Source organism: Orbicella faveolata, unplaced genomic scaffold, assembly GCF_042242905.1.
Source record: "Orbicella faveolata isolate gen_17 unplaced genomic scaffold, um_ofav_v1 contig_13, whole genome shotgun sequence".
NCBI lineage: Eukaryota > Metazoa > Cnidaria > Anthozoa > Scleractinia > Merulinidae > Orbicella > Orbicella faveolata.
The window spans coordinates 31,150,785-31,174,012 of NW_028301540.1; the positions used below are offsets into that span (position 1 = coordinate 31,150,785).

Below are 23,228 nucleotides of genomic sequence, written 5' to 3' on the forward strand. Positions count from 1 at the left end.
GCTGAAAATGGCGGAAAGGAGTTCGAGAAAAACGTCGAGAAACATCTGTTGGAATGCCTGAATTTTGGTTGTCTTAGGGAAGAAAATTCAAGTTTCAAGATGCGTAGAGGGCCAGGAGGAGTTGGTGCAATAAACAGGCAACGTCTTGCGAGGGTAAATACTGGTAGCGGAGTTCAAAAGTACTCAAAATGGTTGAGACTTAATCTGGTATCCAGTCACTTCGCTCAATAGATCTTTCCTCGTTCTTTCATCCACTGCCGAGCCAAACTCGGTTAGTTGAGGTAGCGAACTCGGCCTAGCCTGTGTGGAGCGATCTAACTTTTGGTTGGAGCGAACTGACTTGGGGCGATTTAACAGTGGAACAAACTGAATGACCGTAATTCATTCTACCTTTATTTTTTTAACTTTTGAGCTAGTTTTTTTTTTTTCAGGAAAAGTATGCCACGAAGGGAACGGAAATAGCAGACATCCAGCTATCACAAGTAAAATAAATTAGTTTTTGTAATATGATGATTTTTTGTTTAACTTCAGAAATGCAGAGCTGCTGCCAAACAACAGCAACAACGACAACTTTATTTGTACTCAGCTAGAAATTAAATGAACAAAAATAAGTTAAAATAAAAAGAGTACATACACAGTTATACAAACCAGCAAGTGATCAGATCTGTCCTCCTTCCCAAGCAGAGACTTCACAACATCAGTTTACAATATTATAATTAATTACATAACCGTCTGTTTTGCTAGATGGGAAAACAGCTGGATTCCTTCAAGTCATCTCTTGAAGACTTTGCAGGAAAGTACAAACAGGAAATCAAGAAGAACCCAGAGTTTAGAGGTCACTTTCAACAGATGTGTGCTCGCATTGGTGTCGACCCACTGGCATGTATGTCAATTTTTTTAAAAAAAGATGAGTTCAAGTGAAGTCAAGTTTGATTTTAGTAAGCTACAGTTGTTATTTCTAATAATATTAATGAAGCAGTTTGAGGCATCAAATGACAAGATGCTGCGAAATCATACATGACTACAACAGTGTCTGTCTTTTCATCACTTCCCAGCCTAGAGGCGTGCAGTCTTGGTTTCTCTTTGTTCCTTTGCTGGCATGTTGAAAGAAGTGGTATAGGGGAATGAAGATAGCAAAAGGGGGTGTGATCATGTTTCACACACAAATAATTTGTAATAAAATCCACGCTTCACATATACTTTTAGCTGCTTTTACCAATGGTTTTTCATAAATTCACAAAATCTTTATGCATTATGCAATAGTCCCTATCAGGTGCCATGCATAAACCCTTAGCCACCCTTAGGAATTAGATTTCCATCACTTTGTCAGGTCTCAAACAAAATGCTTGTCATTTATATCTTAGCGAGCAAAGGTTTCTGGGCAGAGCTACTCGGTGTGGGAGACTTTTACTATGAGGTGTGTAGAGACTCTCAATTTTCATCCTGCTGGGTCTAATGCACTGTCTTTTTAATGTGAACACCAAACTTTCATTGCACACATTTTAAGGGACTATTTTTAAATAATAAGCAAAATAAATGTCTATTATACTGTCTAGTTCAACTAATTTTAATTCACAACATGATAAAACTGTCTTTTGTACCTTGGCAATGATGTCAGCAACATCAAAACCTCAGACAACTCTAATTATAGTATTTTTCAATAGTAGTGTTAATGCTATATTCACAAAAATTATGAAAATAGTTCATTATTAATATATTTTGCCATTTTAACTAATAGCTTGGTGTTCAAATTGTTGAGATCTGCATGGCAACAAGGCCACGAAATGGAGGTTAGTGCAGATATTTGTCAATATATATAATATTAATTTTTTTAATTCTCATTTATTTAGCAATGTTAAGTTAATAATTTCTGTTGCAAGGTTTAAATTGTAATTTTTTGTGCTTGACAGGTTTGATGGCACTGGACGAATTGCACAAAAAAGTCCTGAAAACGAGCAAATCCAGACAAGCTGTATCTGAGTGGGTATTACAATATTAAACAAGAATACTGAATAAATGCAACCCAAGATCTCCAGCATAAAATGAATGAGAATTGGTCCAGCAAACCCAATAAAGCCTTAAAAAATATATATAGGCCTGCAACACGTGCAGAAGGCACAATACATGCAGAGAGCTATGTAGCTAGCTGGGGCCCTTTGAGGCCCTACATGTATGATACAAAGTAATGAAAGAAGTTATACTTCTATTCATTTCATTGATGTTAGTTTCAGCAAGTTACTGGGAAATATTAGTGACATTTAGTGAGGAGCTTTCATTTGATCTTGTTCATTGCAGAGATGACTTGGCACGTGCAATAAAAAAACTTCATGTGATGGGCAGTGGTTTTCAAATTCTACCAGTTGGTAACAAACGGCTGGTCCAGTCAGTGCCGGGAGAACTGAGCATGGATCATGCTGCAGCACTTCAGCTGGCTCAGGTTTGGTCTTTTAGACTTTCTGAAATTGCAACCCCATCTGCTCATTTACTTAGCATGAAGATTAGCGAGAAATCGCAACCTATGTATTGTTCCTTCTTATATAGTGGACTTTCTGCAGCTTTCACTGCCCTCATTGCTCAGGTGGATGTAATCTGAGCATCCTGACAAGGTGTCTTTTGTGATTGATTTTCCAATGATGAAACTTAAATGGTGGACCATATTTTTCAGGGCAATGGGTACACATCAGTTTCAGCCATCATGAAGGATTTAGGATGGGAAGCTGATCGTACAAAGCGAATCTTGGTAAGTTACAAAAACACTAGTTACTGCCATCAAAATGGGTGACGTCTTCCACCTGGCTTTAAGCCAGGATTTGAAAAGTGGCCATCCAAAATGTGCCATAGGCCTGGTCAAATGATCAATTTATAAGGCTACATATGAAAAATAAAACAATTTTCTTTAGAAAGTGGCTGTCCACAGGACATCTGGACACTCATGTCTTATCTTCCAAGATAATGACCTATGTTTTTTTCTGGACACTAATTTGGCGGTATTCAATTTGGGCGGCTAAAACCTCAATTGTGAGTGTTTTGGTTTCTTGTTGTAGGATCACATGGTTCATGAAGAGATGGCCTGGGTTGATGACCAAGCGCCCAGTGAAAGATTATACTGGTTCCCAGGCCTCTTCCCAGAAACCTGACAAGCCTTGGAATCAAAAATACGAAGAGAAGATAATATTGTCTGCATGCAGAAAGTGATTGCAGGAAGAAATGCTACTGTAGGCTGACAAAGCTGAAGAATCCACAAGTTAATACTTGTTACTAAAAGCTGTCAAACTATCTTCGAGAAGTTGGCTAAATGGTGTTAAGACATAGACAGTGATGTACAGATGCTTCATTAGGGAGCTTAAGAATACTATGACAGCAACACCCAAGAGGACATCGTTAAAAAAGATTAGATAAGCAAAACAATCCCTATGTTCAAGTTTTGACATGTCGTAGCCACACTCCACAAAACAAAAATGTGATATGTCCAAATTCTGAATATTTTTGAGAATTTTTATGAACCATGTTGGCCAATGTTTTGTATTTCCTTTTGGCATTTACTACTGGCATTACATGTTTTGTTTGAGCAAGTTTTTAGGCCTACTGGTGTACTGAGCAGATGTGGAAAATTTGTAGGTCCAGAGAATACCATACTGCCCTCACAGAAGAGTTTTTTTTATTATTATTTCCAAGACCCCTGCCCCCACCCCTCTGGAAATTCCAATTAAGCTTGATACATTTCTTTAAATGTTTTGTCTTAGAGAACCCCACCCCGCAGGAAATTCCAATCCCTTCTGTGGAGGGGAGTATTGATATTTTCTGGAACTGCACAATGTGAAATTCAAAGGTAAAATGTAATCTGTTTTTCTACTGGGCATTGTCCATGGCATCACTGTCATCATCAATTGAGCTTCGTATTCTTTCCAGTTGTGTCTCTCCCCCCCCCCCCCCCCAACCTCAAACTGGTACCATGGGTGTAGAGAGGCACTGCTCTGCAAGGACAAGGGACCACAATATAAAGACCCCAACAAGTGTTCAGTAGGCCATTTGCACCATACTAATTTTAACTTGGCTACAAGGCTTGGCGGAACAAAACAAAGCAAATTAATTTTTCATCCCTCAACCTTGATTCAATTTCTTTTGTTTTATTCTCCCGAGCCTCAGACCAAAATTGGAAGTTTTATACCTTGAAAATGGCCTGTTGACAGCCACTTAATCTGGAGTTCAACGCACTGATCATTAAGACACCACAACTCCCAGAAAAGAATAACTTGGATTAATAAACATTTTACTTTATTCGTGAATATTACAGAGATGTTTAAGATCACTCTACTGTTAAATACTTCTATTACCATATAATAAAATACTAAAATCTACGATAAACTAAGCATTAAATAACTATAATGGTCCATATTAAAAAGCTAACTGAAGAATACTCTTGATTTGATGAAGATCTAAAACATAAGTACCAACTGTTTGTTTGAGTGTCATTTAATACATGTAACTGTCCTTAAGCCCTTTACCCCCTTTACCTGTTAATAAACAACAGGTATTACATCTGTTCACCATAAGTTACACATTTTAAAATATGTTCCACCCTCACCTACAAATATCAGGTTAATATCTTATGAAAAAGGAGTAAGCAGCCGTCCATGCAAACGCTCATAAAAGATTCCCCACTGCTCTTTACAAACTATCAAATTTCACAGTCAAACATGCTCGTAATTATTTTGATCATTCCAGCATTCCCATAGTCAGTACTGGACGTAATCAAAAATTACTTGATATAAATGTTATCTTGGTAGAACTTCTACAAACGGGCAAAGACACCTAAGTAAGGTTCAACTGGACATGTATGATAACAGAGAGATACCCTTGCCCTTCTGTTTGTCTGGTTGTGATCACATGAAAAACAATTTTCATTTGCATGAGTGGTACAAACTTAAAACTGAAAATTGCTCATCAAACAAAGAGCAGTAAAGTAAAATATGATGCAGTAAAGTAAAATATGATGCAGTAAAGTAAAATATGATGCAGTTAAGTAAAATATGATGCAGTAAAATAAAATACAACGTCCCTACAGTATTTAGCTATTTTCTTGGCTCACAAAATAGCTTACCAAAAAGCACAAAACAGCAAACACAAAAATAAAGACCTTGCATTCTCAAAAATAAATTTTATGAAATAATTCAGACCCACACAACCAGAAGATGATGAGCCTGTGCTGGTGCTTTCCGTAGCGCCTCAATAAATCCATGTAATTACAAAAATAACAATTATATTAAACAGCAGTGCAAGTTTATGTCTTCAATGCAGCTTAATTGTAAGTAAAAGAGTGGTAAAAATGGCAAAAAGAATGAAAACCAATTCTCAAAATAAGTTTTTTTTAGAGGAAAAGTACCCCAAAAATAAAAGTGGACCACGGCTCAAATGCTTAAAGTCAAGTTATGTTCTGGTAAAAAAAAAAAATCTTGGTCTGTTCTTGCTAGAAGATTCGAATCTCTTCCGAGTTCTCACCAGTTAACAGCCATTAAATCCTCTTCATACAAGGCTATTATCAACATGATGCAGATACCTAGCAGCAAACCAAAGTTTTGGCAAGCAAATGTCACCACTGGGTCTGTCTGTAAACTCTCACTGTGCATCAAATCAGGGAGCTTGACAAAAACAAACAAGACAATTATATTATTAAAAATACCAGTGTGTCACAGTCAAACCTGGCAAAGAACCCTCCAAATGATGACACACCTTAGTGCGCCTTTCAATAACATGCAGACTCTAAAATTTAAAGCTCAACCAACAAATCCATTTTTTGCTACCGTCAATCAAATGCTTGGCGGCTCCTCCCAGCTTCTGACTACTGCCAAGTGCGCGTTAATCAAATCGTTGAGCACAGTTCAGACAATGAAACAATGTTCGGCAGTAGTCGGAGACTGGGAGGAGTCGCCGAACATTTGATTGACATAACAAAAAACGCATTTGTTGATTGAGCTTTGAATTTTAGAGTCCGTATGTTACCGAAAGGCACAGTAAGTGCTCACATAAAAGTCGCACCCTTGTTTAAACATTGGGTTTGTGTTGTTTGAGTGCAGTTAAGTCTGCTTCAGGCCATCTAATCCATACTTCCTAAGCTTGTCCCAATTTCTGTAGTATTAACTGACTAGGAGTATTTCTGTTCCCTCTCATATTGGATGTTCTCTCCTGCCCCCACCCTCCCAACCAGCATTTTGTGACAGGAGGTGGCTCCTAACACTCAGAGCTATTTTAGTCTTGAACTTTAGTTGGGAATCAAATCTTGTGTAACTTCCACTCTTCCGACAAACATTTTCATTCATATATTCAACATGAAACTTGTCGAAACCTCTTTATGTTGACTGAAATAATGTCTGGTGAAATAATGTCTGGCTTCAAATCATAAACAGCATTTGAAAATATGAAGAATTAAAAAGGTTTTCAATATCCGCATGATCATACATGTATGACCTTGAATATTAACATGGAAATTAGTATTTTGGTGGTATGACTAACACAGTTCAGAGGATTTCTTACCATGTCAACCAAAGCTACATAAAGAAACATGCCGGCAGCAATAGCAAAGATCCAGAACCGGACATCGGCCTGTTGCCCAACAAAGATGCCGATGATTAAGCCAATGTAGCATGACATGGCTGACAGCAAGTTTGCCAACAATGCCATTTTCACAGACATTCCAGCTGAAAGCAGGACAGCAAAATCTCCTGCAAACAGAACCCAAGGATTTAATTCACCTTAAACGATTAATAAGTCACATTAGGGACACAGGCATACATGGCTGAAGTTTATCCAGTTTCCGTGCTATGAAGCAACAAGGTATATGGCAATTCTAAACCATAAAGACGACGGTGTTCCTATGTTTTCCAAAAAAAATACGCATTTTTGAGGTCTAGAAAACCTGCTGAATGCACTAGTCTTGTATTCTGCTTGTGCGTCTACTTGGCAGTTTTTTTAGACCAGGCATGTATTATTTTCCAAGAAAACATGGAATACCTGTCCATATTCTATTTAGCTCAAGATTCTCCCATACAGACCGACTAAGCTCAGTTAATAATAAAAAAAATTAATTCCTTTAATGTAACTGGTTTGTACTAGCTGACATTTTGCTTGCGAATGGCAATGAGCTGAACTTAAATCTACCAAAGTTTTCTTGTCCTTTTTCCTCATCAGTCTTTTTGTCACTTCCACTAACACTTTTAGAAGAAAATAGTCAATACTTAATCTGTATTTTATTCTGTAACATTTTCACTGCAAAATGTACCCGGTCTTGATGGGAAAATCTTGACTGCTGTCAATATCAATTTCAGCCAATCAAATTCATGAATTCAGTAGTTCCCAGTCCTTGTGAGACAGACATATAATAAAACTAGGTAAATACTCAAACCCAGTTTAATCTGCAGATTATCACACTAATCATTGTGCTGCCCCTATCTCCTACAATTCAGGTTCAGAATCTACCTTCAAGGATTTTCAAGGTCTTGCTTAATTCAAGACGTTTCTTTCACTTCTGGATTGGGAAAGTTCATAATTTACAAACAGTTGAAATTCTTACCAAGTTCATGAGGCAACTCATGGCAAAACACCGCGATAGATGTACTTATTCCTCCAGATACACCGGACGATCCCCCTTCAGAGAAGGCTGCACCAATGGCTAAGCCATCACTTATGTTATGAAGAGTGTCGCCTATTATAATCATCCAAGCCACCGCTGAAATCTTCTTTAGGGGTTTCTTTATTCCCTCCTCATCACTGAACACCGAGCGACGAGACAAGCTCTGTTTAAGGGATCTCTTTGGTTTGACTGTTGTATCTTGAGGAACTATAGCTGCATGGCCATCCTCTAAGTCACTTTTGGCATTCTGCTCAAAGTTGAGACAAAATTGAATTACACAGTCAAGTTAGACACAATAGAGAATGTACCAGTTACCACTTTTTCTCCATTTTATACACGAGACCTGGCTGGATGTCTAATGTTTGTACAACAAATTGGTTGACAGCCATCTGTCTAGACTGATATGGGTAATCCACTGGTTATGAGTGAAATTGGAAAATAATTTCATGCACATTTTGTCAAAATTCTCATAATTTTCTGAGCCTTTATGTGAGGGAAATTATCGCAATTTTGACAGAATGCAAGTGAAATTATTTCTTAATTTCATGAGTAAGCTGCAATTCAAGTATTCTATTATTATAATTACTTTTTAATGTTATGGATGACAAATTACACCTACAATTGTGGACTTTTGACTTGTTTATTGTATTGACAAATTTCACACTAAATGTTGCCATGGAAATTCAAATCATTTTTGAAATTGTATATCAATGCTGAAATTTTGCACAAAAAAGGAGTAATTTCTCACCCATGATATTATTTATATGAATATTAATAAACAAAAGATATACACAAAATTATCAGTTACATACTACAAAATATGCCGATATAAGCAAAAAAAAATCAACTGGTTTACATGATTGCCATGTGGGCACTCAAAGATGAAAACTGGGCTTTGATCTTCTTTTTGAAAACCCCCAGAAAGTTATATTGAAGCAGAGAATTCCATAAAGCAGTGCTATGATGAGAGAAGTGGTGATTGAAGTACTCTGCTCTAGGCGTAAGTAGTTAAATTGGAAATGCATTGCTCATAATTATTCACTCTAAGCCATACACAGTTGGTATAAGTTGAATAAATAAAGAAAGGAAAAGGAAAGGTAAGTTTAAGTTATTTTAAAAACAACATTTGAAAACAATAATGTTGATTTTGATTATTCCGTTTACATATTATAAATTAAAATAGTATCATTACAGTTCAAAACAACCTTTACAATCTATTCATTAGTTTTGTTCCTTTCATTATTTTACAATTTTTGTTTCTGTACAAGCTTTACTGCAAACATGGTACAGTGGAGCCCCGTCTTATGGTTACCTCCTTAATACAATCACCTCATTATTACGGCCATGTTTTTTTGTAATAAAAAATGATTTTGAAAAACATTTATACGAGAAAATTAACATTAGTTATGTAACATGATGTTTCGATGACTTCATGTCATCATTGTCAAATGAATGAATTACAAATAATGGCAAGGCATATTTATAGTACTTAGGATGTGAGAAAATAAATTAGTAAACGTGGTATGATCTGCTTGCATGTTCAGTTTTGGTCTTTCGTTCTTAATCAACAGCATTTAAAAATCAAACATTCACGTTTGCCATGGCATTTCTTTATGACTTTAAAGTTCTTGATTAAGTTGTCAGGTATTAGGCCATGCTTGACCCTGAAATGTTTACGGATCACGGAATATGCCTTGCCATTATTTTTAATTTATCCATTGACAATGATGACATGAAGTCGTCAAAATGTCATGTTACTCTACTTACGTTAATTTTCTTGCTTCAACCTTTTTTTGTCCCAGTGAAAAGCCCATTGCAAACATTTTCTTATAAGAAAACCCTGTTAATGTGGCCATCCCGTTAATATGGCCACATTCCGAAATCCCAAACTGTACATTAATCCTTTATAATTTTACCCCGTTTATATCGCCACTCAATCCAATATTATGTTCATCTTTCCATTGTTAATAGTGTATGTAGCGGCTGAAATTTCATTTTTTTTTTTTTTTTTAATATATACATCTGCATTCCAATGCCTCTTAAAGAAAAGCTGTTTAGAAGTGCAATTGTGATATATCTGTTAAAGTGTCACTCAATTTAGACCAGTCATGAAATTTGACCCTACCTGTTAACACAACAACTCTGTTAATATGCCCATGGCCCGTTGGTGACCATATTAACAAGGTCCCACTGTATTTAAAGCTATTACAATTCAGTTTCTTAACATTAAGAAATTTCATCAATTAAAATCACACATTCCTGAACATAATTAATGTGCAGTATTTAGACTTAGTTGCAGCCTTAGATAGAAAAGAACAGTCCGGTTATTGTTAATATTGCAAGAAGCTTCAGTTGATATTATTTTATGCTACATTACCTCACATTCACCCCCTTCAGTATCTGTACTGGAAACATGTTCATAGACACAGTGAGAATGAAATGTACATGTCGGACTGGAGTTATAATTTCCCATAGGACCTTCCTTAAGCAACAGAAGATGAACATTTAATATTTAGCTCTTATTAACCAAGCAGGAGGTCTGTATGGGAGAATCTTGACCGAGGTCGTGAGTACAGACCGAATGCAGTGAGATCTGTACACACGACCAAGGTCAAGATTCTCCAGACCGACTAAGCTTGGTTAATAAGATGTTTATTATGTGGCAAACAAGAACAATTTATTTTGTTTAATGTAACTGGTTTGTACTAACTGACATTTTGCTTGCAAACAGCAAAGAGCTGAATTCTGCCAAAGTTTTCTCATCCTCTTTACTTTTTTTCTCATCAGGCATTTTGGCCCTTCCATAAATAAATATTGCTAGAAGAAAATAGTCAATATTTTTGCATTTTAGTCTGCAACTTTTTAATTGCAAACAATACTGGTCTAGATGAGAAAATCTAGACCGCTTTCAATATCGATTTCAGCCAATCAAATTCATGAATTCAGTAGTTCCCAGTCCTTGTGAGCCACAGCCATATAATAACATCATAGTTCATAGATTGTGTAATGTTTGTCATTAATAGGAATTTCTGCTAGTAACAATATTTTATGCAGAACTGACACAAAGCTGAAGGGTCGGGTTTTTTCCAATTTTAGACTGAATTTGAGTCTGTCTAATTCTTACATAGAACAGAATACTTGAACATAATTTGTGTCCAAATAAACATATTTTATATATTTATTATGTTATTTACAAATTTAACTATTTTATCACAACAAGCTACTTTAACTTCAAATTTGTTATTAAATCACTTTTACTTTCAGGGTTCATTACGGTACCAATCAGAAGAAACCTAACAGGGATATGTTTGTGAACGGGTATAGAATGGATACAGAACAGGTATGAGAACGCGAACGGAACGGGAACAGAATGGATACAGAACGGATACCAAACGGAAATGGAACGGATATGGAACCGTTACGAATCGCAAAAATGGAAAAAGCATTTGTGACACTCCATACGAAAACACGTCTTATGAAACATGGCAATTTGGGTGAAACCGGGTTTCAAAAGGGTTCATCTTCAGAACACATGCTAGTAAGTTACGCTATCAGAGTGCTTACCAAGGATTTGGAAACAATGCAACTTTAAATACACGTTCGTCCAATTTTTGTCCAGAAAGGCGATCTTGAGAAAATTACAAAATGAATCATGTTATGTCTCTTTTTTTCTTTTTACACGCACTTAGCAAGCATCTTCCTTGCTTTCCTGTTCATTGCGGCCATTTTATTATTGTCAACAAGCCCAAGTTATGTCCAAATAAGGTAATGGATGGACAAGTCGAGTTAGACTTGGATTGAAAGGTTTCCTCATGAAGAGAAACAAAACAAAACATCGATGTCTTGGTTGACCTTTACTATGGTATTGTTCCCCAACTTTGCAGAAGAATCAGCAACGATAACGTTAATAACATCACTAAAAGTATCACAAAATGCTCGCTTCGGCTCTTTGTCAGTACTGTGCACCACTGAGTTCTTGGAAACCTTGTTCTTCTGAACGAGTTCCCAGAACGCTTGCCAATCGAACACTAAGAGAACATTAACGGAACAGCACAGAACAGATAGAGAATGGATACGGAACGGATACGGAACGGATACGGAACAGATAGGGAATGGATACGGAACGGATACGGAACGGATACGGAACGGATACGGAACGGATACGGAACGGATACGGAACGGATACGGAACGGATACGGAACGGATACGGAACGGATACGGAACGGATACGGAACGGATACGGAACGGATACGGAACGGATATAGAACAGATACAGAACGGGAATGGGAACATGTGTGGAACGGAAACAGTTCGCATTCTGTCAAGCGTTCCCTGTTAGATTTCTTCTGATCAGTACTGTATTCAGCCTCGCACCAGAAACTTCCAGGTTAGACTAACCTACACAGTTATATGTGCTACTGGTGACCAACCAGGCTAAGAGCAGCAAATGTAGATGTTCTAAATATGCACCCCCGCAGTCCCCTGATCCCCTGCCCACGTCAAAAACAATAAAACACACTGACAAGCCAAGGGCAAAAAATGGAGAGGAGATTCCACTTACCACATTTGTCAAAACAATGTCACCATTTTCCATGGGTGGTTTTTCATCACTTTTAGCAACGGGAGGGGCACCTTCATGATGTTCAAACTTAGAACACCTCCTCTGCTTTTTGAAGCTCATGTGTCGACTGGAAGGACCGGGGAGCTGTCAAACAAAAAACGTACCCCAAAACATTTAAGTTTCTATCAGATTTTAAACTAACAGCCAGTACAACTATTGCAACAATATTGAACTACTAATAAAATTGATCACCATGCTTCTTCTCCTTGGATAATCCATAGATTATCAAGCAAACAGGTAAAGTGAATAAAGAACATCATCAACTCTACATGAACTGTAGAGCTTGTAGCCCAAACATTTTATTATATAGCATAATAATAATTCATCAATTAAAATAAATTTACTTGCAAGTGTGTTTGTGTTAATGTTTGCAGAGGATTAGGGCCAGAGAATTTTGGAATCTTAAGTTTAATAAACAAAATGAAGACAATTGTTATTATTTCAAACTTGGAATGTGGAATGCATAAAATTGTTTTGATCTTGGAAAGCCCAATGGAGCAGTCAAATTTGCATAAAGTTTCATTTCGAATAATGTAGAAGTTAGACAGAAAATTTCCACATGGTGAATGTAATACTTCATTATTTGTTTGAGCATTCATAAATGACTAGTTTTGACAATAATTTATGTTGCACTTTGATTTCAATGAGGTGTGTAATCTACATGTAATTGACGCATGCAAAAGAATGTTTCTAGTTCTTGTAAGAGAGCATACACTGCCCGCTTGACTTTACATTTGCTTAGTGAAGCATACACGCCATAATTTGAGCAACATCGATCAATTCTATTATTAAATCCATTAGGACAATGCAAATAGCCAGACAAAAAAAACCAGCATTTTACCAGCTAATATTCTCTCATAAGAAATGCTCTTTGTCTGCCATGCAAGAATAGAACATTTTATTTAGTTGTAACATCCATACATTGAATACAAACTCTACTTTCAATCAGTATCTGGATATATAAAATAGTAAGAGCTTTTCAAAACCAACATAAACAAGAAGATCTTTTAGATCTTACAACTGCACTTTTAAAATTCAACTGTTTTCCTAGCACTACAGTCGCGACGCAGTGCACATTCCAAAGCAGTCCTTGATGTTTCATTGATTACTGTAGACACCACATCACTTGATCAACAAAAACTGTATTATTGCACCATCGCTCTTAGCCTTTGTAAAATCTATGATGACATAATGGTCTTAATCTGGAAGTTCGCTCAGGACATGCCCATAAATTACACAAAAAGGAAACGAGTATCCCGCTATTAATGACGCTATTAATAAACAGCTTTCTTCCATAAAAGTCAACATTTAATTTGTTTGTGCTATGAGTAAAGGACAAGTGAAATAGGCATGCGAGTCACACAATCCGCGGTTTACGCTATCCACGGCTAATTTTAGAAGGGTTGTGTTTTTTCCCCTAGCATTGACATAAACGCTGCAAGTTCTGGCATGCTCTTGTTTATCTCAGCAAATATTTAATTTTCCTTCAAATCTTTTAACTCGCTTCGATGATACAGCCAAAGAATTCACTTCAGTTGTCTAAAACCACAAGAAATACTTGCAAAATTGCAAATAAATTAATGACCGTTGCTTCTGCCGAAATAAACTTGCGAAGTAAGCAAGATCATATTTGTCACCTAGCGAAAGTAAAAGCTGCAGCATCAGCACATTCCATGGCTGATGTAACACCTATTTTTAGTGTATTTAATATTCCCTTTGAATAAAACCCTTCAATAAAACCAAAAGAAAACATATTTTACATACAATAAAGAAAACAATATCCAAAACATTTTCCGTGTATTAATGTTTCAACAGCTTTTGGCAAATAAACATCACAGGTTGCATGCTTCAAAGTCCCACTGACGATTTGGCTGAGCAGAAGTTTGGGTCTGGTCACCAACAAAACTAAAGAAAAAAATAAATCCCGTGCAGAGCAAGAACCGTGCTCGGCCTATGGCTGTGTAGTTAACAATCCGTCCTTTATCACGTATTGTAAGTTTATAAACTAGCAAGAGGTTGTGTGGGTTGGAAATGTTATTATTTGCATTGGCAAGAAAACAGAAAGTTAACTTAGGGTCAGGTTTAATGACAAATGTCTGGGAACCAAAATTTCAGCCTGGTCCCAATATCTTAATGTTCTCCCAACCCATCGATTCCTTGCTGGTGATCTCAGCAGGTAAGGAAGTCGTCACAATAATGTAAATGTTCATCATTAGATAACTTTTTAATAAGTCATTGTGCTACAAGGAAATAACTGTCAATCAAAGGAAGTATTTCATTTATTTGGCTTTTGTTCGAAAATGACTAATGCTGCTGAACAATAATAGGGCACTAATAGATTCTTTTTGTTATGTTAAACAAAACCATACTTATATTCTATTTAAAGAAGAAATGACAATTTCTGTATTAATTGGTGAGCAGTTAAACCTTGCCTAAAACAGGCATTTCATTAACGTTTCCAGCAGGAGGGTAACTGCTTTTTACAGGCCAGCAAAACTTGTTGAAAAGAATTTCGTTATAAGAAAAACTTTCCTGTACATGGTCAAACCAGGCAAAAAAAATCATCCTCCCAGTTGGTCAATTTGCCTGGCTCATGGCCCTTAGCGAAACCACTCCTAAAATGATCACAATTTTTTTTTGTCACTCTAAACTTGGAGGCACGTTTCTTAAATAACAACAGCGCCACTTGCAAAACCAACATCACCAGTCATGAAACATATTGACTCTCTGTTTAGTGAAGTATAAAGTTATATTGGACAACAAAGTGCCTTAAGTCTGAGTGGGAATCAGTTCCATTTGAACAGGCTTTAAAGAAACCAAGACCCTTAACTAATGAGCACTCTCATCATTGCAAAAGTTCCAAGACAGAGGCATCAAATTTGGTGACAGCACTGACTGTATCAAATTAGCAGGAGTAAATGAAAGATCACTCTGAGTTTTGTTTTACAGATTCACTTGCTTAGATGTATACATCAATTGTCTTACAAAAGCATATAAGAGTAGGTTACAACGTTGAAAGGAATTACGGGTAATGGTAGCTTGACTGCAGCTAAAATTGTTTCAGCATGATAGGAACAGCACAAACACGTGTATTCATGCGTGTATCGCATGCATTCACATGTATTCATCAGTTCATTCTGCTTCCTTTCTTGCTGAAACACTCTGATCCTCGCCCAACAATACCACTAACCATAAATAACAATTTGAACTGTCGTGTACACTTTTACAACTGTATCAATAAGGAAATAAAAATCAGTTCCCAATAAGTACCCCACCTGTAATAAAAACCTGCCTTGGCACTCCCAAAGTAAAGTAAAGTAAATGTCTAAGGCACTAAATCAAATCATCACAGCAATAATGAACTGACCTCAACATCAATGTGACTGTGGCCACCATGTTCACCAATCTTGCTCTTCAAACCCAAATGCATCACAGTTTCAAACAGAAAGAATCCATAAATAGATGCCAACACAACCAATGCCTTAAAAATAAAACTGTTATCTTCTTCTTCATGACTGTCATGGCCATGAGCACCACCCTCGTCTTCATGTGCATGAAGCCCAAACGCCTGCATGAAAACAAACAAGTCTTGAGATTGGCGCAAGGCAACAATCAGCAGTCAAGTTAAGTACCAAGTATTACTAGAGACAATAGACAAGATTCATTTCTTCTGAAGAAATTCTGTTTTTCTATTGCTGTTTTGTTTTGTTTTTTATTGACACAAACATGTTTAGTATACATGTTTACAATACAATTACCTTGTGTATGTAAAAAATTCAACCAAACAATAATTTATAACACAATTAATAATACACATGAAAAAATTACTCGATTCTGATTGGCTAAGAGCAGTGCAGTTCAAGTGTAACACCAATGCAAAAAGTGTAACATCAGTTCAAAAAGTGTAACACCAGTGCAAATTACACATTGAAATTCTGGATAATGATTGACTGAGAGAAAATAGCAACTTTCCTAAGAAAATGATATCGCGTAAAATGATGATGAAAATTTTGTGCTGAAACTTTGAAAAAAGTTTTCTCAAATGAGAAAGAAATGGCTTCAAGAAAGATCTTCCGGCACTTCCTCCGTGCGAATTTTTTCATGTTTATATTATTAATAAGTAATCATACAGTTTTTCTCGTTCAATTTGGAATTAATTTGCACTTGTGAGTTTTTCAAAAAGCTGAAATTGCACTCGCCGAAGCGGCTTGTGCAATTTCAGCTTTTTGAAAACCTCACTCGTAAAAATTAATTCCAAATTGAACTCGAAACCGTATGATTACCTATACAAATATTCTATAACAAACTTGTCCATACATGTGGCAAAAGATGAAGTAAACTGTCTCCTGCAAGTGTTCCCACAGCAAGTGCAACCAATGTGGCCAGGATTTTCTTGTACATTTTCTTTCCAAAAAAAGGAATAGTAGCCACGCCCACCAGAGAAGTGAGGCTGATAATGGTCACAGCGAGAAAACCATAACCCCAAACTGTTGATACAACAACAAGCTGAATAATTAACAGCTAAGCACCCCTGGTTCGTGGGGCAGGCAATTTTCTTGATTCCCAGAGAGTGTGTGAACGTGTCTACATTTGGATTCGTCTGAAAGCTTTAAATGGACTAGAAAATGTTAAATCTGAGGAATAGAGAGATATTTTTAGAGCCAGTGGCTTTACTAGTCTTAAGAAAGAAATTTTGTCTCCATTCAGCCATGGCACAAGAAAATTCAAGATGGAAAGATGTTAAAAATTTGACCCAAAGTTTGTTTGCCATTTACACGGAGATACAGGTTCGTCAACAGTTTGTGCAAATGGTAACCACAAATCCCTGATGGTAAGTTCTGTTCAGATTGGCCATTTACCTTTAACTTAACAACCCCCAAATTACCAAGAGCCTAAGATGAGTTCAACCTGATCATAATTCCAAGATGGCAGCTGGAACTGGTGAAGAATTGCAAATAGTATTATAAGCACATTTTCCATTCAGATATTTCAGTTGGAAATTTTAGACTACCTTTCAAGACACCCCATTAATTTATTTCAGAAATTTTCTGCTTGGTCAAGACAAAACATTTCTGTCTTCCCATTTACGTTCTGATAAAAATTTCTGGAATTTTTGGGCAAATACTGTAGTACACAACCAAATTCTGTGAGATGTCTACACATATATTTTGAGGGACCTTCCCCCCTTTCTGCATCAACAAGTTGAACTTACTTTTTCCCATGTCCTTGTCTACTTCAGTTTCTGTTTTGCCTGATTCTTTGCAAGCTCCACTTTTGACTTGTTGAATAAATGCAGGGCAAAGTTCCTTGAAGTCAAACGTGTCTGCACCGACTGAGTGGTCAACGTCAAAAACTGTCAGCATGTCATCCAGAGAATAACACTGAAAATTTAATGGCAAATGTAATCATGTATTTTATTTTTATTTTTCCCTTGAAAAAGTATGTCATATACTTTTTTAACAAACTGAGCGGCTGTCTCTTAGTTAGGTAAAACAAGGTGCTTACTTTTACCTCTGCGATTCTGGTGTGTAAAAATCCAGTCAGTAAAGTCTATTCATCATTAACTGTTACCAGGTAAATTATTCTCCATCATAACTTACACTGCCACTTGCACCATTGGTTTCACCATGACCATGATCATCAACTGCACGACGATGGACGCTGTGAGGCACCCCTGATCCACGCTGCCGCAGCAAGTTTGACCCAGCTGACCTTCTGCGTCTGTGATCATGGTCATCATGACTGTCGCCCTCATGAGATTCCGCAGCATTACCAATGCCAAGAATTTTCAAAATTTCTTCCAAGTCCTCTTCAGATAGATGCTTTTTATCCTTGAAAAGATCTTTGATAAAGAATTCTCTTGAGGGCAGAGAGGACTCCGTCTCATTATGCCCATGTCCTTCCTCAATACAGAATCCTTGCACTAGATGTAGTACAATGCTAGCACAGGCCTGTTCAAACTCTTCCTGATTAAGAGCCTTTTCCTCTTCTCTGTGATCATGTCCTTCCTCATGACCATGTCCCTCTTCTTCCTCATGATGTTCCTCCTCAAGCTCCTCAAAGATGCTTTCAGCAGAGAAACACTACAAAAACATAAAAGAATACATTATTAGGCACTTAATGACTGGCCCAAAGGGAAACAGTGAATTTTATTTCCCTGATCGAGACCCTCAATGTTCCCTGTGGCGAAGCCAAGGGGAACTCAAAAAACTCCAACTCAAAAAAACTGCGAAAAAATATCTGCTTGACACCAGTTGGCAATGCAAATTGTTTCCAGGTAAATGACCTGATCACTTGCAAGTCAAAAGTTGAAGCTGTCGTTTCTCTGGCGAATTGATGAGTTTTGTTCACCCTAGGGAGTTAGTGAGTTTTGACCCATGACGGATGAGACAGTCTCCAAAGTTCCTTTAGTTAGTTTTTGATCCATAATGCACAAGGTCTTTGGCGGCCTCCTCTACTTTACATATGGCTAAGATTTTACCCAAAATATCCTATACCAAAGGCAAGTCTCTACAGCAATATCTGTAGGATTGTTTTGGTCCACCAACAGGTTTTTTTTCTCTTGTAAGGCAAGAGTTGACCACTTGATGAGAGACAGGTATTTGGTTCTCTATTTTCAAACAAACATGAACGAAATCAGGTGTGAGCACCATAACATTCCTCAGTCTGTATCCCAGCAACTGTAGAACCAATTTATCTTCCCCGAAGCCCTAAATGTACCAAGGGTGGTTAAGTCACCCTTAACTAACCTCCCTTTTAGTAGATACCTTCAGTTAACAAACTGGTTTTACAGGCAGGTGTTGTTTTAAATTCTCTGCAAACATTTAGTTCCATGTGGACCACAGTTAATTGCTTACTGCCCCTGGGTAGAGACATTGATATTGAAAAGACATTGAAGAAGAAACATGGACATAATATGACCAATATTTTTTAGCATAAAAGTTGTTCAAATCAGTCATCAGAAATACGCAAGAGACATGCCAAGTATGTACCTTCATTGAAATCAGGTATATTTTGGTGTAGAATTAAATAAGTTTAACTGCCTACATTTAACTGCAGGGCTTTTGGCAGTGTTTCAGATAAGAGCTGTTGAAATATTTCAACAAGCCGCACTTTATGTGCAGAATACTAAATGTCTACTAAATACTTTCTTTCATTGTGGCATTTGCTAGGCCAAGTTTAATTTCTAATCATTTGTGTTATTGGGAGACAAAAGTATGTACACAGATTGCCTAATCAAGTCGCCATTTTTCATAGAAACTGCTTATTTCAACTCTTTGTATTCTGTAGCATTTATTGGTTGAAATAAAATTAAGTTAAGTTTTGGTTGAAAGAGATTGGCCAGATGCTTCCGTAGTTCAAAACAGTACACATAACTGTTGCGTCTGATCATTACCAGTTTTATCTTAAAAAGCAAGAAAAAAAACTGTCTTGTATTACTTAGACTGCAGATGTTCAACTTATGACTCATCACCATATTTCTGCCAGGTCACATTAACATATTAATTTTAAGATTTATTTCGTTGAATCCAAGACATTCTATGGTTTGCTCTCCTATAAAAAAAATTCCCATCTTCAAAACCTAGCAGGAGCTATAATTTTGCCAACCTTAGTAATATGGATATCTTGACATATAGTAAATGATTTGAACCCATGAAGGAGTATCAACATGGCTGTCAACAATATTTCAAGAAGACGTCCTAAATATGAAAGTACGTGGTATTCTACTTTTTGACCACTGAAGCCGCGAGCCTCCTAGGGGGGTTCTGGGGACATTCCTCTCCCAGAAAATTTTGAAATTTAGATGCTGGAAGATCCTACTTTCAGCATTTCAATTTAATACAGACAGTATTAAAAACCTCCTCACTAATCTGTCTTGATCCTTTGTCTACAACTTTCTGACGCCCACCCTAAAAGTGCTAAAACCTTTCTCAAGGCTAAGACATTGCATCATTAATGACAGATACACATACAAACTTGTTGAGCAAGTGTAATCAGGAGTGCAGATTTATCGTACAACTTGTCAAGTTTAACAAAAGGTTATTTACCAATGATAATATTTTGATAATAAAATCCCACTCAAAAAGCATATGTTCTACAGCTGTGTAAATTAATGATATATTTCTGTACCTGGATTACAAATGAGTCAGCTTCACTTCAGTTTACAAATATCTCTTATGTTGCATTATTTTAAGGTTTTGGATGTTCATGCCTTTATAATTTAATTGACAGCATGTAGGCCAGTATATAGATAAATGAAGAGAGTTGGAATATGGGAATATAAAGATATGTAGATATATTTAGATAAGGTACTGTTAAGTCGACATTGTAGAGTCCATAGCCGAGTAAATATACAGTGTCCCACTGACTGTCCTTCCACCCCCATAAGACTTTCCTTCCAGTTTCCTGCTAGTGCGTAACCCCACTCCCCTATCCTCAGCCAAGTTATCCACAGTTATCTATTTCTAGCTTAAGAAGCACATATCTTTTATCTATCACTTCTTGGCATGCCAGTAAACTGACACTTACAATAACTCAGACTTATAAATATAGAAGCTGTTGTTTGTGCTCAGTAATCCTGAATCACAAGAAAGCCAACTCAGGCAGCACCACAAGTTTCGCTTGCAATAATTTGTCAATATTAAAATAACAGATGCAGAATGCAGCCTCAAGTTCATACATTGTAAACGCAGACAAAGCAGGGCTAATAATTAAGTTATTTCAAAAGCGCCTCTTAGAGTCAGACCACTTTCAAAGCAACTTGCAAATTTTAACGCTTTATGTGATTGCTCCGGGCGTAACAGGGGCATAACAATTAAGCTTAAGAACAATGTGAAAACCAGGAGACAAGGAAGACTACTGACGATGCTTCCATGAGTCGTTCTGTACTCGAATTGTAATTACAGAAGACATAGATAGACGTCACAAGAAGATTACGAGCCATTACCCATATCTATGGGGTCATGTGATACACATATTGATAAAAATATATCTGAGGGTTATGGGAAAAAAATTTCGACCCACGAGCGAGTCCAAAGTTTCAAGAATAATTATTAAAACAACATTAGCTTAAAAGCATAAGCTTTATATGTATCATTCGTACATGATTAAAAAATTCAGATCCCTTGAAATCTCTTCATTAATCTTACTTTTTCCTGGGTTAAAAACTGCCCGAGAGTCTTGTTGACTTCCTCCAGGATGCGGTCCAGCGCCTCGTGAGTGATATTTCCCTGATCGCCATGTTGACTGAAATTCCTTGCGAACGAGTTGAAAAGTTCGCTTGGGTTCTTGGGAGAAACCTCACATCGACCAGGGTTCTTTTCAGGCGTTGGGAGCAGGCAGTAAACAATCAAAGGGCTCACTTGAGCGAAGTGTGTGGCGTTTAGAAGATTTGTAGGTGACGATCCAGCGAAACTGTAGATCTCTGACGAATTAAGGCACTAACAGAGAGAACAAAGACCAAAGTGAAGGCAAAATCAAAAGAGACCGCGTGTTTGTAGAAGCAGTGAGTGTTGTCGTCGTGTTAGGCAGTAAATACCTAGCGATCTTTCAGGGTCAGCTGTCTCCCGCTGTTGATTTTGATGTCCCTCCTGTTTCGTTTCGAAAGCATGCTTTTTGGAACAAGGAAAATTATATCTAGCGATGGCATGATGTTTGTTGCCCATCGGGGAACGATTTCGCGTACAAAAGGTCTATTTCAAAGCGCCGTACACTTTGTGTAAGCCGCAAGGTTAAAACTGTACTTATGCTATCTATGATACAGCCCAAAAGTGTACTTTACCTTTCTGTAATCCGTTTTTTCACTGGTATCGGAACAGTTCGAGAATCGAAGCTTGGAAAGGAGTCTTTCAACATCATCAGGCATAAGCGAGTCGCCATTTACAGCTTGTTGTAGCACTTTAAAACTGTAGTGATCGTGCTCTAGCTTCGGAAGTTCATGCGAAAGTACAAAAGAGTAGAACGAAAAAATCAAGAACAGAAGTAAAGTTAGTTTCTGGCAACGCATTGTTGGAACGCTGTTTCGAAAACAAGTTAACATCAAGTTAGCGTCAGTCTTTTGTTAAGTGACTGCGGCGTTTTGCTGCGTAGGATCATTTATAAGACGAACTTCAAGGTGTTTTATGTGTGCGTGTTCAGCCATGACATTGGGGCGAACGCTGATTGGATAACGTGTCAATGCTTTGTATGGGAACAGTACATGCTTGTCGTGTATGCTTCACCAAGAGGTTTGACCAAGAGCGTGAATGTCCGATATTTGACGAAAAAAAACACATTTTCCCTAAATTAAACTTCTTCTCGAACCACATAACACCACTTTAACTGAATTAGAAGAGTCAATTTCTCGTGACCACTGGGCCAGAAAGAGTCAAAATGAGGATCACCATATAATTACATCTCATCTTCAGTTCAATGACATATCTTTGATGCCAAACTCCTCGCTCGCTCACGTGAAAAATAACTTTGCAGTTTCATCAGTTTCATACGTCACGCATGTATCGAAAATAAAAGTTTTCTTTTACTACACACGACTGCAAACCAACTAATGGAAATAAAGTGTTGTTGTGAAATGTTGCGCAAAATTCTCGGCATAGTTCCAAAAACACTATTGTAATTAATTTGCAAGTCTGACTATAAATATTTACTCGTTCAGAAATGTTAACTGTTACTCAGTTGTCAAGATTGGAATTTGAGTTGTGTAAGCCCTGTATCTAAGCTGGTTGACAATTAGAAACTATAAATAAAGTTGTTCTAGAGTTCAAACCAACAGATAAAGAGTGAACTAAAATACCAATGCTTTGTTTCCTTTACTTTGTTTCGTGTAGAAAGAACTTTATGGAAAATGCACGAAATGGCACGAACTGAAAAGCACTTTTTTATTCAATTCTTCATTGCGAAGGATTGCGACACGGTAGTGACGCAAGCGCAAGAACAAGAGTTCCTATGACACAGCACAACAGTACATCTGCGTTGGTGATTTGT

The 23,228-nt window shown here is 37.1% G+C and overlaps 2 protein-coding genes across 3 annotated transcripts; one reads left to right on the forward strand and one right to left on the reverse strand.

Moving 5' to 3' along the window:
• The first annotated feature begins 19 nt into the window (after positions 1–19).
• On the forward strand, positions 20–3,572 carry LOC110054281 (vacuolar-sorting protein SNF8-like). The gene is made up of 9 exons (XM_020760658.2): positions 20–153; positions 432–482; positions 745–883; positions 1,365–1,417; positions 1,739–1,790; positions 1,911–1,980; positions 2,296–2,437; positions 2,666–2,740; positions 3,045–3,572. The coding sequence occupies exons 1-9, from the start codon at positions 100–102 to the stop codon at positions 3,135–3,137; spliced, it is 729 nt and encodes a 242-aa protein (XP_020616317.2). The 5' UTR covers positions 20–99; the 3' UTR covers positions 3,138–3,572.
• Positions 3,573–4,258: 686 nt separating this feature from the next.
• On the reverse strand, positions 4,259–22,886 carry LOC110054266 (metal cation symporter ZIP14-like). Of its 2 annotated transcripts, XM_020760634.2 has the most exons (11): positions 22,030–22,886; positions 21,398–21,688; positions 17,849–18,331; positions 17,461–17,629; positions 16,566–16,735; positions 15,616–15,816; positions 12,189–12,332; positions 10,005–10,109; positions 7,568–7,874; positions 6,532–6,719; positions 4,259–5,639 (listed from the first exon to the last, which is right to left on the reverse strand). In XM_020760634.2, the coding sequence occupies exons 1-11, from the start codon at positions 22,285–22,287 to the stop codon at positions 5,496–5,498; spliced, it is 2,460 nt and encodes an 819-aa protein (XP_020616293.1). In that variant the 5' UTR covers positions 22,288–22,886; the 3' UTR covers positions 4,259–5,495. The 2 variants fall into 2 exon arrangements, with proteins under 2 accessions (XP_020616293.1, XP_020616295.1); XM_020760636.2 differs by lacking the exon at positions 10,005–10,109 and having other exon boundaries at positions 22,030–22,884.
• Between the last annotated feature and the right edge of the window lie 342 nt (positions 22,887–23,228).

Coding starts and splice junctions, on each gene's coding strand:
- LOC110054281 (XM_020760658.2), top strand. CDS start 100: ATGCGTAGAGGGCCAGGAGGAGTTGGTGCAATAAACAGGCAACGTCTT. Junction 483..744: donor CAGACATCCAGCTATCACAA/GTAAAATAAATT, acceptor CTGTTTTGCTAG/ATGGGAAAACAGCTGGATTC. Junction 1,981..2,295: donor TCCAGACAAGCTGTATCTGA/GTGGGTATTACA, acceptor TGTTCATTGCAG/AGATGACTTGGCACGTGCAA.
- LOC110054266 (XM_020760634.2), bottom strand. CDS start 22,287: ATGTTAACTTGTTTTCGAAACAGCGTTCCAACAATGCGTTGCCAGAAA. Junction 12,333..15,615: donor ACAGTCACATTGATGTTGAG/GTCAGTTCATTA, acceptor TTTGTTTGACAG/CTCCCCGGTCCTTCCAGTCG. Junction 5,640..6,531: donor ATGTAGCTTTGGTTGACATG/GTAAGAAATCCT, acceptor GTTTTTGTCAAG/CTCCCTGATTTGATGCACAG.